This window comes from Parasteatoda tepidariorum, chromosome 9, assembly GCF_043381705.1.
Source record: "Parasteatoda tepidariorum isolate YZ-2023 chromosome 9, CAS_Ptep_4.0, whole genome shotgun sequence".
NCBI classification, from domain to species: domain Eukaryota; kingdom Metazoa; phylum Arthropoda; class Arachnida; order Araneae; family Theridiidae; genus Parasteatoda; species Parasteatoda tepidariorum.
Genome location: NC_092212.1, coordinates 59,091,568 through 59,107,715, shown reverse-complemented (window position 1 = coordinate 59,107,715; position 16,148 = coordinate 59,091,568). Strand labels below are relative to the sequence as shown.

General features: G+C 28.2%; 1 protein-coding gene across 1 annotated transcript in view; it reads right to left on the bottom strand.

Moving 5' to 3' along the window:
* Positions 1 to 16,148, bottom strand: part of LOC110282549 (WD repeat-containing protein 76-like) — a gene marked incomplete in the record, with an annotated part of 51,910 nt that overhangs the window by 8,033 nt on the left and 27,729 nt on the right. The window contains 6 exon segments of the mRNA XM_071185224.1: positions 1,078 to 1,116; positions 3,535 to 3,588; positions 5,706 to 5,840; positions 6,068 to 6,193; positions 9,620 to 9,732; positions 12,487 to 12,630. Of these exon segments, the coding sequence (XP_071041325.1) occupies positions 1,078 to 1,116; positions 3,535 to 3,588; positions 5,706 to 5,840; positions 6,068 to 6,193; positions 9,620 to 9,732; positions 12,487 to 12,630 (611 nt within the window).

The following is a 16,148-nucleotide window of genomic DNA, read 5'->3' as shown; positions in this document are numbered from 1 at the left end:
CAGAAGTCGAATTTTTGGCCANGAGATCGATCGTTCTCTGATTCAGGTAAAAATTACAATCTGTGGATGAATGAATGGATGTATGAACGGGTCCGTCTTATAGACAGGTGTGACGTATGATGTGGCAGAAGTCGAATTTTTCGCTATAAATGGCGCCACTGAAAAACTTCCTTAAATTTGCTCAGTTTCACCAAGCAGGCTTGCCCGTGTGGCATTAGAACCAAATATTTTTTTTAGACTCGAAAGGATCTCGAGAGATAGAGAAACACCCAAAAATGAAATTAACATTAAAATGTTCAACCTTCAGAATGATAATATTCTAGATTGAGACTATTTTTGTGGTCATTCATGGTCAATTATACAAATCTGTTGAAATAGAGTTATGTTTAAACAAAAAATATTAGCATTTGTGTCGAATTCTGTAATTTAATTAACAGTTAATATCTTGTGCAAGTTCATCCTTTGAACAATTAAGATTAGCACTTAGCAGAAGAAAATCCAATTATTAGCTTGATCATAGTTATTTAGATACAGTTGAACATTGGGTAGGTATATTGGGAACAAAGATTATTTCACTCAAAGATGAAATTTTTTTAATAATTATTTCCTCTAATAATTGTTTGAAATTTTTTAATTATAAGTTATTAAAAAGTTTACATCATTTCAAATATAGCAGATTTCTTGTAGTTTTCCTGATATTTCTGATAAAAAATCCTTGAAAAAAAATTTTTTTTAAACATTTTATTTGTAAAGCTGAAAACTCTGATTTAAATAAAAATAAAAGTAACAATAAACAACTCAGATAATAAACAACTCATGCTGACTACTTTCATAATCTGTGAACTTTCAAAATTATTTTACCACCCTTTTGTAAAATTTAATCAAGTTTTATAATTATTAGTAAATTATCCCAATTAAGAGTAAATTTATAAAAAAATTATATGTATTTTAACACTTTAAAGATTAAGTTAGGACAATTTATTCTCATTCAGTTGACAGGGATCATTAGATAGAACATTAATTGTATTTGAAAAATTTTAAAACTATGATTGTTTTTGTAATGGAAAAGCTACTTACTTTGGTATAACCTTGATATCATTTAATACAGGATTAGTGCTGTAATAAAAAATACAAATTAAGATATAAGCACACATAAGCTATTGAAACATGAAGTTTTTAATATTTTTTAAAGTTTAATAGTTATTAAAAGTGCTTGTAGAATCCAAACCCCTAAAAAATTCAAAAGAAATTTAGTATAAAAAAATTTCTTAACAATTTGTACACATTTCTTTTGTATGCAGAAATGCATACAAAAGAATTTGGTAATATAATTATAATTATGATATAATTATATTAATTATAATAAAAATAATTATAATAATATAATTAATTATAATAAAAATTTGATAATATAATTATAAACTTTTCATTGAATTACAAAGTACAGATTTTTGATACAGGACACGAAATTTCTGCTGACAATCAAATTTTTAAGATAAGTGAATAAGCATTATCTTCCAAATTGTTGAGTTTCAAATTAAGCTACATATGCCCATCTAACACCGCTATATTGTTAAACTACATAGATTACCATGCCTTAATCCAGTGGCACACAAAAGTGTTTTGAAATCAAAAGACAGTATTTTTTTTTGAACAAAAGATGCTTTATTATACACTTTTATAATTCTTTCTTTTCAAAAAGTTTTAAATTCACTTTAAAACTTCCAAAAATATGAGAAGATACATAATAAGTGAAATTATCATTAAGCAATTTAAACTTTTCCTGACTGAACTATTATGAATATACTTTTCCAGACTGCAGCAACCCCCATATTTTAATGGTCAAAAATCCAAATCTGTCATAAGGGTATTTTCAATCCGAGATAGTATGTTTTTATTTCTGATTTCATAATTTAAAATACTATTTGCACTAATTATAGCACATTTGAGGTCACCTCTTTCAACCATTAACAAAGGAATTTAATTTTTGAAAATCAGGCAATATCTGATTTTTGCAAATTGTACTCTTTGACTTTATGCAAACCTGGCACTTGGTCAAAGTAAAAAATCAGGACAACATATTTCAAAAACTCATGACATTTAAGATGAGCAAATGACAAATTGAAATCAATATATTTTTTATTAAAAGATGTTTTAAGCTGTGATGGCTCAGGGGATAGAGCGTTCGCCTTCCAATGAGGTGAACTGGGTTTGAATCCCAGCATGGCTGGTCGATACAAATTCCGCATCCGGCTTGCACCCACTACAGTGATGACATGAAATACCCTCAGTGGTAGAAGGATCATGGGTTAGAGTTCCCTTGCCGTCAGGCTAACCGTGGGAGGTTCTCGTGGTCTTCCTCTTTATTTAACGGAAATGCGGCTTTGTTCCATCAAAAAGTCCTCTGCAAAGGCAAATTTCTCCCAATACCTAATCCAGGAGTTTCCCTGTCTTCTGCATTGAGTTCACAATTACAAGGCTACGATGTTGAACATTAGTAGTCGTAAACCCCCCAAAAATTGGGTTAACTGTACAACCACGGTTATAAAATATAAAATAATAACTGTTTTGTGTAATAAAGGCAAATTTTATCCCAAAAGAATAATAAAATAAACTATTTCAGGTTAACTTTGATCAGTCAGAAAGTTTAAACAGTTTCAGCAAAATTTTATTATTTGGGCACAGAAAACTCATAATAATTTTAGATCAACATGTAGAAAACTTTTACACTACTGTCAATTAGTTGTCTACTGTCAATACTGTCAAGTGTCAATTAGGTTTTCCTCATACCAATAATTAAATTTGTGATTGAGTTAAAAACTTCCTTTAAGAACTTTCAAGTAGAGTTGCAATAATCTTGAAATGACAACACTGTGAATATTCCACTTAACATTTTTGTTCAAAGGTAATTCAGTGGATTATACCTCAATTTACTACTTAAAAATTCCCTGATATGATAAGAATCGATCATTTTTAAAATCTGATGAAAAAGACAAATCAACAATTGTGAAACTACAAAAACCCACTCAACAAAGTTTGTTACTGCAAGTGCATAGATAAGCACATGATCCATCACAAAAATTTGATAATATAAAATTGATGATTCTTAAAATGATTGAATTCCAAAATAATTTGAAACAATGAATCCAGCTGATTAAGTTATATGCCAAAATCATATATTTATAATTAGCGAGCAAACCTAAAGTTTGATTTAAATAATTTTATGATTTCTAAAAGCATTATTACTTAAGTAAAAAAAAGTTAGTTTGAAAATACAAATTTTTCTATTCTTGGAATCCTTTGTTCAAAAATTTGCATTCATTTTCATAAAAAATGGGATGTTTTGAATACAAACAAAAATCATGAATATCAGGATAAAAACCAAAAAAACTGGAAAACTATGTTAATAAAGATAAATAGTAAGATAAATCCCAATAACTGATACCGTCTTTAATTCTTTAAAAGCATGAAGTGATATGCACTGTTTTTAGTTTTTATAGTCAACAGGAATTTGTTAATCATAAAAATACTTACTCAAACTTCTGCTTAAATCTAAGCATTTTTTCTAGATGAGAGCTGTCGTAAATCCTGAAAAATTATTTAGCATTAATTAGATTCATTTAACAGTTAAATATATATTATAGGTATGAAGATAAAGTTTTGCTTACTATCTTTTCTTATTAAGTGATTATTTTGGAGAATAAAATCATGTATTTGAAATTATTGATAATGAATGTGATTGTTCAATTGTTGAATCAATGAATTTGAATTGTCGGGAGAAAAACACGAGCACCCTAATTAATTTTTGTTGTAATAATCGATTTTTTCACATACAAGGACTCAAATTGAATGGTTCCCGTAGGAATAACCTCAAATATACTAATTAAATTGTGCAGCCGATATTTTAAGTTACCAAATCAGACGGAAGCAACTATTTATAAACTGTGATTATATTCTTTAAAACTGTGATAACAGTTTTAACTTCAAGGAAAAAATTTTATTAAAGAATTCCATAATTTTTTTTATTTTCAGTAGTTTTACCATTTTTTTTTCTGGAGCACTGTACAACAAATGACAACCAGGAATAAAAAAAATTTTATTTCATATTTCAGTAAAGACACTAATTTTGCATACAACAGGAAGCAACTATTCATAAACTTTGATTATATTTTTTAAAACTGTGATAACAGTTTTAGCATAAAAAAATTTCAGACTTCAAGGAAAAAATTTTATTAAAGAATTCCATAGTTTTTTTATTTTCAGTAGTTCACAATTTTTTACAGAATTATTTTTATTTTTTTAATGCAAGTATTGCTCAAAAGCAAAGAATGAAAAATTCAAAACAAGTTTCTCATAAAAAGAACAACATTCCTGAAGTGTAATTAAAACTATGATACTTTTTTCAATACAAATTAAATTTTAATACAATCAAATAAAATAAAAACATCTTAGTAAATATCAATTATAACAATATCACACATCAAGTAAGAAAGACAATCAAAAAAAATTTTTAATAAGCCTTTTTGATGCATAATAATTTGAGTTTTTCTGTGAACCAACAGCAAATATTGCATTGACCTATAATTAACACATATTTATCTAGCATTATTTGCATTGTCATGAAACAAATACCGGCATTTTTATATTACAATAGGTCTGCTACTTATACAAATTTGAAAAACAAAAGAACTGAAGGTATGAATAACATTTCTCTCTTTTATTCAGAAGGAAAAAAAACTATCAGATACGATCACTACTTATTAGTAGTGATTGAAATTTTACAAGCAAACATCTCTATCAAAATCAAGAAGAAAAAAATGTTATTATCCAGAATAGTTTATTTCTTCTGAATAAACAAAAAAACTGAAACATACCACCAGAATAGGAAATTAGAAAAATTAGTCGATGGTCCGCAGATCTAGGATTAAAAGATATTAGAATATCCATTCATATTTACAGGTCTGTTTACATGTCTCTAACGTTTTTCTTTTTTCTTTTTAAATTTAATTTAAAAAAACTTTAAAAAAAAGCAATACAAAGAATATGTTATGTTCACAATTATGTTGAAATAGGCTATTTTGGGACAGACCAAAATCTGAAATTGAAAGTCATAAACCATACCAGCATAAAAATCTTTTGCATCAATAACTGGTCCAGGAGACGTGGACAATTTTTTAGTTGTCCCAGGTTTATGGAGAACCATTAATTTTGATTAATTATTTACCCCAATATACAAATGATGAATTTTCATCATGCGGGTGAATTAAAAAACAAAAATTATTATACAGTACAGAACCCGTTATCTGGAAATCAGAAAACCGGAAAACCAAAAAGCCGGAACGAAATTCGATAAATGTTCCCGCCATTTTAAACAAAAATTTCCTAATAAGATTTTAGGATTTTTCTTTCTTTTTTGAAAGATGTTCACCTTACCATCATTTTGAAATAATCATTAGTGTATTACTTAATCGTTTTTTCTTCTTTTTAAGATAATTTCCAAAAAAAAATTTTTTTTTTAGTTGGGTTTAACAATAAAAAGACGGCTTTTTGTAGCGATTCAGAAAACCGGAAAAATCAGTTATCCGGAATAGCGATAGTCCTGATCGTTCCGGATAATCGGTTCCCTACTGTACATAAATTCAAATTTTTCTTTAAAATTAATCTAGAAAATTATAAAGCCTTTAAAAAAAACTAAACATAATTACCGTAGTGAGATTTTACTTGAACAAAGGATTGAATTTCCAGTAACAGGTGAAAGAAATGCAGAAAGTACACTTCCATGAGTTGAAGCCTGCGAGACAGACTCTTTTTGAAAGCGTCTATCCCAGACTTTCATTAAGCTAGATAAAAAAGCAATTGAAAATGAAAGAATATTTTTTAAATTAAAAACAATATTTGTAGTACCCAAATTTAAAATTATAAAATAGATCTACACAAATAACTTATTAAATTATTCATTAAATGAAATGATTTAAAAATTCAATTATAATTATAAAAATTATAAATTGATGCCACAACCAAAATTAAAATTTATCCCCATAATTTAAACAACTTACAACAAACTTACCCATCAGAGTCTAAGGTGAGGCACAGATCTTTTTTTGTTGGATGCGAACTTACAGTTCGTACTGCTTTACTGGAACACTTCCATTGTGCTGCACAATGAAACCCCCTTTTAAAACCAGATCGAAATCTTTAAAAAAAAATGAAGATTAAAAATTTAAAGTAAGTTAATTAAGAATTTAAAGCAAAAATAAAAACATGTTAGCAGTGGTGATATAACAAAGAATTATGCACATAGATCAAAACCCACATGTAATCAAATGAACCATTAATTTCAATTTTTAATTCTGCACAATTTAAATAAAACAAATATTCAAATAGATAGGTTACTTTTATGTTATCAGCAAAGTTAAAAAAACAATGTAATAAGCAAAAAATAATAGATTTATAAAGCAGGGAATTGTTCTTCACTATACAGAGGTACCATTGTGAGTGCCAATGTAAAGCACGAAAAGAACAAAATTACACTTGCAACACGGTTTTAATGTTGGGAAAATACTATCTGTAAACCCTCTTCTGAATAGCAAATGAAAATTATGCTTAGATTTTCTAATGTTCTCACTTTTATTAACTTTTGACCTAATGATCAAATCTTTATGTATAAAAAATACATATAATACCTTGAATAACTTTAGGCATAATCATCTTATTTTAAAATATACTAAAATACTTTAGTACTTGAAAAACTCTATCTAAAATATGCTAATTAATTAGTTCTTACTATTAATCCATTAAGGGCCAAACTTCCCATGAACTTTTTTAAAAAAGATAAGACTAATAATTTAATTTTTTCGTTTTTAAAATTAATTTTGGAGAAAAAAGGCATTGTGCATCACTGATTTTATTAATAATATAGATATTTATATCATGAAATGAAAATGGGCCATTTCGATATTTTAAAACTAAAATGGTAGTGGGCACTAGAAAATATTACATTCATCTAAGCATAAATATTTTACGACTTTTTTTTATGCAGTGATTTTTACAAAAAAATTAGAAGTTGAAGTTTTGCAACAGAAGTCTTAAATAGTTTAATTACCAAAGTTATAAAATCAAACACAAAACATACTTTCCTTAAATATACCTTTTTACAACATATTCAGATTGCTGTCAGTAGATGCAATCTAGAAAATGTGGTCCAAATAGAAGTTGAAAGTTTTAATCTTACATTAAGACTTTAATCTAATTTTTAATTTTAACATTTTTCTACATTAAATTATGATAAATTTCTATATTATAATTAAATATATTTTTATATTAAATACTATTATATTAAATACTATACTTATATTTCTATATTAAATTACTATTCATAAATAAAAACACAAACCAAAAGATTTTTGAGCAAAATTTGACAACTTGTTTAAACAATTTCATGCAAAATGTAATTATTAATTGTATTCTCTTATTTAATCTAATCTATTTGAAGTTGTAAAGTATAAAAAATTGATGCATTATATATATATTGATGCAGTTGATGCATTTAATTGTGAAGTATATAAAATTGGTGCATAAAAATGGATGCAAGCATACTGTTATATTATATTCATGACAAAATTCAAAATTTGAAATGAATCGATAAACAAGACACAAAGAATAACATTTTAAAAATATGATGTATCATTTAAAATAAAGAAAACTTTTCAAATATGATTTCTAAGGAATTATTTGACCAGTTTATATAAAATTTTGAACTTAGTGAAAGAAAAATATGAAGTTTAAAAAGGATTTTAAAAAAAAATTGCATTATGCTATGCTTGGCTGAATGAGTTTTATAGTTGCACATGAAAAATTACTGTTTCATACAATTAACCCTTAAGATCAGAATTGGCAAAGTTGAGGATACATTGAAAAAATTCAGGACAAAACTCATGGTTTTTACCATATAAAGAAAAATTAAGAAATTTTGCTTTTGGCTAGTCGAAGCATTTTTTTACAACGACCAGTTTTTAAAAAGTTTAAAATTTTAAACAATTAAAAATTAATTAATTGTTTATATTATTAATAAATGCCATTTCTTTTTAAACATTTTTCAAATTATGGAAAACATTACAAGGTACAATTCCAAAATGAAAAAATAAAATTAAGAAACAAGTATGAAGTAAAATAACTTTCAGAAGATTATAATGGTTATAGAAGAATATTAGACGATTCGTTCTTAATTCCATACTAAAAAATAAAAATTAAATGCACATTGCGTGCATTTTCAATGAAAAAGTGGCGATCAAATGGCAAAAAGCAAATTATTTTTTAATCTCCATTTATCTGTAATTTTTAATCTCTATTTATCCATTATTTCCTTATTTTTGCTACTGTTAATTGTCGACTGTTAATTTTGTCTTATATTTTATCCACCGGCCGAAAACTAAATTAAATTGTAAAAAACCCTTTTAAACTTTACAAATTTTCAAAATTGGCTTTTTCAGTAATCAACTTATACACCTGTCATACCAGAAATTTTCTATCTCATCATCGAAAATAGGGAGTTGACTTATACACTTGATCTTAAAAAATCTAAAATTTATAAAAATCAAATAAATTCAATTTTATAACCAAGTTCAAATCTATGAAATTTTTAACACAGATCAAATAAAAACCAAATAAACTCTTTTACCACCAAAATATTTTTGCAAATTTTGGTATCAGAGATAAATGCAATTTGTTAAAAATCATCTTTTCATGTTTCTCAAATTATATTCCCCACATAACCAATAAAAAATCCTGCCTTTTTTCTAAACCGAAATTAATAAAGAATTGTAGAATTATATCTTTAATAAACATGAAAATTATTTTTATTTTCAAAATAGACATTTAATCTTTGAAAACCTATATATTAATAATAACATCATAACAAAAAAAATGGCTATGAAATATGTGCAACATGCATAAAAAATGCCATAAAATATGTGTATTACATATTACGGAAAAAAATAATCATACATAAAAAAAACTGTTATGAATAACCGTTATGATTTCACTTTTACCTTTTTTCACGATTGTCNGAAAAACTTACCTTCGCACTCGCGGAAAAATTAGGTAATTTTGAGTTTGGCCGTCGATCGCAGTAAAATTCGGGAGTTTTTCAAATCACTTCCGGAGGGCGGGAGAATAACTCAAAATTCGGGAGACTCCCGCAAAATGCGGGAGAGTTGGCACGTCTGAGATTTCAAATCTATGAATTTTTTAAAACAGATCAAATAAAAACTAAATAAACTCCTCAACCACCAAAATATTTGCTAAAAATCATCTTTTCATGTTTCTCAAATTATATTCCCCACATAACCAATAAAAAATCCTGCCCTTTTTCTAAACTTTAATAAACAAAGACTTGTAGAATTATATCTTTAAAAAACATAAAAATGAATTTCATTTTTTTAAAATAGATCTCCATCTTTGAGAACCTATATATTAATTATAACATCACAACAAAAAAATTGTTATGAAATATGTGCAACATGCTTAAAAAATACCATAAATATGTGTAATACATATTATGGAAAAAAATAACCATACATAAAAAAACTGTTATGATTAATAGTTATGATTTCACTTTTACCTTTTTTCACGATTGTCTATTAGAGATACACAGCCATCACTTTGAGCAATGAGAAATTCATTGGGAGACACAAAGTCAAAGTATTTGAATAGAATGTTGTCCTCTTTAAATGCCTAAAATAATACAAATCAATTATAGAAATAGAGTTTCAAAAACAAATGCCGTTTAAATATCTTGCAAGCATACTTTTAGCAATTTTGGACTGTCCCTTGTTAGCAAAATTAAACAATTCCCAAACAATTTATAACAGAAAGTCACCACACTTGGACTTTTACCGTAGTAGTCTAATTTCAGGATAAAACTCAAATAAATTATATAACTTTGCATAATACTAAATTTTTGCTTAAATTCAATTTTTAAAAGTTTGAGTAGAATACTCTTTAGGAATCTTTTGTGTTCATAACTTTTAACCTTAGAAACTCTTCAATGACATTTTTTCTTTCCCCAGATTCAACTTACTTACAAAATCTTAAATTTTTTCATAAGTAACTTTAATTAAAAATTTTTATTTTGTTTTTTAAGAAAATTTAGAAAATAAGGGAATTTTAATGTGTTATATAAACATTGCTCATACACCTCTTCCCTTTTTGTCCTCTAAAATAAGTAAATCACAAATCTCCATCTGTTTGGTGCTTACAAAGTATTTAAACAGCCCCGGTAAAGAAAATATTAAAATTTAGTCTATTTTTATTAAAATGATTTTCACTGAGCCAGAGAAACTGTTTAGAACTATGCTATTATAATGAATCTAAAGTTTAATTTTCAAAGATTAAATACCAGTACTAAATTACTTATATTCTCTTCTGAAAATTAATAAGGTTATATTAAAATGTACTGAAAATTTTATTTCAAAATTTTACTAATTTAGATGCAAATAAGTTAAAAAATCGAACAAAAAATTTCTTTTTGAGGACTCAAACGTTTCCACTTTTCTTATCAACGAGATTTTTAAAATAAAATTTTTATGAAACCACCAAAATGCCATTTAACGTAGTAATGGGAAGATTTAAATTTCGCATGGCATTATTGCATTTATAAAGTGAAACCTTCATCAAATATCCAGAAACAAGTGGGTGCTATGCGTAATTCCTTGAGTACTAGCTCAGGCTTTTACTGAACTTTAAGCAGACAGCTTTNAACGATTGAGTAAAAAAAAAAAAAAAAAAACGGTTTTTTCCATGTTATCCTATGGGAAAGAAAGGCATAGCAAGGAAATTCCCATACATTTTTACTTATAGGCTCAATGCTTGAAGGGTTTAAAATTACTCATAAATCAATAAATCTTTTTTCTATGTTGTTGAACCCTTTTTCTCATGTTAAATCACATTTAATTTTATACCATTATTTTCTTCTCAGTTTCTATTCTGTAAGTTCTTTTTTTATGTCAGAAAATGTTTATAATTCTATCTGGCAATAAATTTTGCTTAAACCATTTAGAAGACAATTGTAATTTGTATAGATATCAAGTACAGAGTTCCAGTTGATATCTGACCAATCTTGCCAGTCAGCCAGAGATTGGCAATAATTTTCATTTTTCAACATAAATTCTGCTGGGAGGAAATGCTCGAAACTTGTTTTGTCCTAAAGAAGGAAGTTTCAATTCAGTTTTAAAAACTAATTAATGTAAAAGTGGGCAAAATTTAGCCAATTCCTATTGTCCAACATTTTGCTTGTAGCAGCCGGAAACTAAGCAAAAATTATATTTTATCCATCACACCTTATACTGATTCTAGCATTTCTGATTAATTACCAGCACTCCTTATACTTATACTGAAGTTTTATAAGGTTAAAGGCCATTGTCTGAAAACTTGCCTTTATTGTCTTTATTTCAAAATATTGTCAGACAAAAATTTTTTTTAGATATTCACCAAAGTGACTATGTATATTAGCATTAATATATAGCAACAAAATATATTATATTGAAAAAACATTAATACAAGGGATGATCACATGAAAAGGTACGAAACGACACGGTGGGTACAAATGTAGACTTTATTCAAAATATACACCATAGGCCTGAGCACAACCATCCCACTGATGAATAAGCCGCAGGATTCCTTGTTCCCAGAATTCCTGTGGCAGTGACGAGACCCAGTCCTTCACAGCATCCTTGAGTACGCCGCCCGAGTTGAAGCGCTTCCCTTTCAGGTGTTTCTTCAGTGGACCAAACACCTGGAAATCGCAGAGCGACATGTCCAGATTGTAGGGCGGATGATCCAACGTCTCCCACTTGAACTTGACCAGTTCCATGTGTGTGACTCTGGAGACGTGTGGACATGCGTTATCATGGAGCAGAACCACACCCTCTGTGCGCAGCCACGGTCTTTTGTTCTTCATGGACCTGCGTAGGCGTCGGAGTGTTCCGCTGTCAGAAATCGGATAACACCTCGCTGTTCCTCAATCGTCGAATTTTGCAACACAAACCCCATCCTGTCCTCATACGGACTGCTGCATCATTTGGACGCAGCTTTTGATAAGAGCCTCTGCTCTCTCCTGCGCATGCGAGCGCCCGCGCATGCTCCGATCCCAGTCAGAGACTCCAATCGCATCCCGAGGTGTCTCGCGACGCTCTCCCATGGCGGAATATGCAAATATTTAACTATTACGCTTTTATGTTGTTTCGTACCTTTTCATTTGATCACCCCTTGTATATAGCAACAAACAAAATTTTGCAAACATTGTCTTGCTGGCATCATTCAAGAAATATATGTGAACTAGAATAACTAAATTAGGCATACTATGTCTTCCTGGGTAATAATTTAGAAAATTTATTTTTCATTATATGATATATTATTTTTCAGAAGAATAAATTTAAAGAGAAATAAATCGAAAATTCAAAATCTGCACTGAAAGTAAAAATCACGTACCTCTACAAAAGATTTATTTTCAATATCTGTTTGCCGTATAGTACCATCGAGGCTTGAAGAAAATATCTGAGAGGAGCATTCTGGATTAACCTTTATAAGTGTCACATTCTCAGTATGAGGAGTGTAAAAATATGGCTCTGTATTCTAAGAAATAAGAAGTTTTAAATAACAAATCTCTTAAAGCATCAAATTTAAACAAATTACAAGTTGTATAGTTTGCAAAAAAAAAGCAAACCTCCAGAAAAACTTTAGATCTAATGATGGGATTTTCACATATTAAGATAAGGATTCAAGTTTTAGGGTTCAAAAGCCTAACTTTAAATATGCTAATCAACTAGTGCAGATGATATTTAGATGCAAAAATGTACTTGTTAATATCAATGTTAAATTTCATGCAATAGTTTTGCTGAATTTTGATTTTTGGCCTTCAAAATATGGAAGATACTGAAAATCGTAACATTTACTATACGCCATATTGCAGGTTTCACACGTGCTGCTTGTGTATTTCGCCATATCTCCAAAACTAATAAAGCAAATCAAAAACATTTTGCATACAAGTATAAAATTTGTTCATTGAAACGTAATTTCATGCAAAATATTATTTTTATACTGATTTTTCGTTTCTTATTATTTAATTTACCAATGATGGAAAAAACTTTTGAATAGTAAAATTAAAAAAAATTTACCAATTCAATCTTACATAATTTTAAAAGACAAATGTCAAACTTTGAATAAAACTAACTGAATAGTTTCGGAGAAATACAAATTTAAGAAAGACTTCTTTGAGATGAAAAAATATGCAAAAAGTTAATTTGATATAAAATGGGCCCAAGGTTTCAACTTTTCTTTTGCCTGAACTTATGCGATCATTTTTTTTTCAAGATTGCAGTGCTAATCACCAATATTTTGAGGATATAGAATCTACAACTCTCAATAAAAATGCATGTTCATTCAGAAAAAGTACATACCTGTGTCTGATTTTGTTACTTAAAATATTGTATGTATTAATTAGTTGCACCATAAGATTAGGTCATTATATCATTAAGATTGAACCCTAGTAAACAAAAATTCTATGATTAGGTCAAAAATTAATCAGGTTGTTTGCCTTTTGTGCATTGTGCAACACAAATCAGTATTTAAAAAGAAATATTTGGGAAGTCATGCAATGTTAATTTTAGTATATTTGTTAGAAACGGCAGTCAATAATTAAGCAAAAAAATATGTTGAGGATAACCAATTAGTATTTAATCAAGGGAAAAAATAAAAACACAATCAAAATCTAACACATCTTTATTGAGGAAAACACAACTGAAAAGATCAAAAAGTGCTTGATTGTAAGAACAAATGGAGTTGAGACGAAAGGAAATTATTAGAAAAACCTAAGTTCCATCCTGCAATCAAACAAGTTTAAATATTTCTAAAATCATCTTCCCCATTAATGATTCGATAGATTTGGATAACGTTTTAGTTTTTTCTGTCCTAAATATTCGTGACATATATATTTTTCGACTTCATTTTTAACGAGGATTCTAATATATTACGATCAGTCAGTTGAACATCCTGCCCTATAATGTAGGCAAAGAATAAAATAAATACAATGACTAAAACTTGAACTACAGAATTAAGTAAGATTACTTTAAATGCACAGCAACATGGCATACAATCATGTGATCCCTTTCTCACATTCTGAATCAACAGTATAAAGTTTGAAATCATGATTAAATGTGCAAAAAAAAATTTAAAAATATTTTTTTTCTCTTCTTTTCCATGTTTATAAAATAAGTTTTTGCTGTTCTTTTAGCAGTAAAAGATTTACTCAACTTTAAAAAATTTAATATTAAAAAAATTAATACATTTTTTACAATAATTAAAATAGAATTGTAAATAAAGGAATCAGAATCTACACAAAGGTTTAGTTATATTTTATTTTATAACCGTCACTGAATAGCCGACCCAATTTTTGGGTTTTTGGCTACTGATGCTCAACTACGTAGCCTTGTAATTTTGAACCCGATCCAGAAGACAAGGGAACTCCTGGATCAAGTATTGTGACAAATTTTGTCTTTGTGGAGAACTGTTCTGGTGGAACTAACCCGCATTTGTGTTACATGGAGAGGAACACCATGAGAGCCTCCCACTGTTAGCCTAGCGGCAAGGAGACTAACCCACAATCCGTCTACTACTGAGAATATTTCACATCAGCACTGTGATCAGTGCAAGCCGAATGCGGAATTCATATCAACCAACCATTGCTGGAATTTGAACCTGGTTCACCTCATTGGAAGGCGAACGCTCTATCCCCTGAGTCATCGCGGCTCAAGGTTGAGTTAAAATAATATATGAGCTTATATACCATCAGTCATTGCAAATTAACAACATGTATAATCTCAGATACATTTGACAAAAATTTCTGTCATGCCACAAACAAACTTTTCATTATTGAAAGAATTTTGATTGTGATTTAAAAATTTTTCTTGTTATTTGAAACAAGTAGTTCAGACTAATTATTCAAATCTTTACTTCATTATAAGTGTAAAATAATTTATTCCGTCATAGTTTCAACTTAGATGTGTGAAAATTAATTTAATTGCAGACTTAAAACAAATATTTAAAAATAAACAAAAATTAAGTTGTTAAGGTAGGCCGTAAGAGACAAGTAAACATTCATTCTAAACTTTGATACTATCAATCATTGAAACACATAAATTTTTTAAGGAGAGAAATTACGAAAGATTCTGAAGAAGGAAAAAAAAAACAAATTTTGATGAAAGCAAAAAACAAAAATGTTGTAGAGAGTTATAAATATTTTAATAAGGTAATATTGTTCATGATTATTTATGAAAATATAAGTTATATCCATTCTAATTTTTATAGCATGTAGGAATAAAACAAAGTTTTGAAAAAATATTACTTAACTAGGGGGTAAAGCCCCCTGTTCGTTACCGCTCACCAACCCCGATGATTGCTTCACAATAATTGTTTTTTCTCGCCAGAAAACAGTTTATATATATTCGATCTTATATTCGATCTTTCACCGACGTATTTGGTGTTTGTCAACATCCACCAGTGAAAGTCAACAACCACCGATTTCGGTCCTTCGCCGCGACAGTAGTGTATTTATATAGTCCCCTAGTGTATTTATATATATATATATAAATACACTAGGGTACTAAGCCCCCTGTTCGCTGCCGTTCACCAACCCCAACGATTGCTTCGCAATAATTGTCTTTTCTTGGCAGAAAACAATTTTTCTACTAAACTAAAAATCATTCCCTTAACATATATGTACTAAAAGGAATTCTGTTTGCTTACGCTTGTGCCTCTACTTCCCACTTTCAAATATTACTATCTATTAGTATTATAAACATTTAGATCTCTTGGGGAACAAAAGTGATTTTTTATTTATCATTTTTTTTTAAATAACATTTATATTTTTAATACATTATATTGTTCAAACAAATTTGATGAGTTCACAAACAATAATTCAAAATTTTCACTAATAATAGCAGTACTGAAAAATAACTTTAAATTAGGGATACAAAAATATTTAAAGGAAAACAATACCTTTACGACTTTTGTTAATTTTATGATGATGACAACCTAAACAATATGGAAATGAATGGGGGGGAACTGGATCCCACCACGACAGAAAAATATTGCTC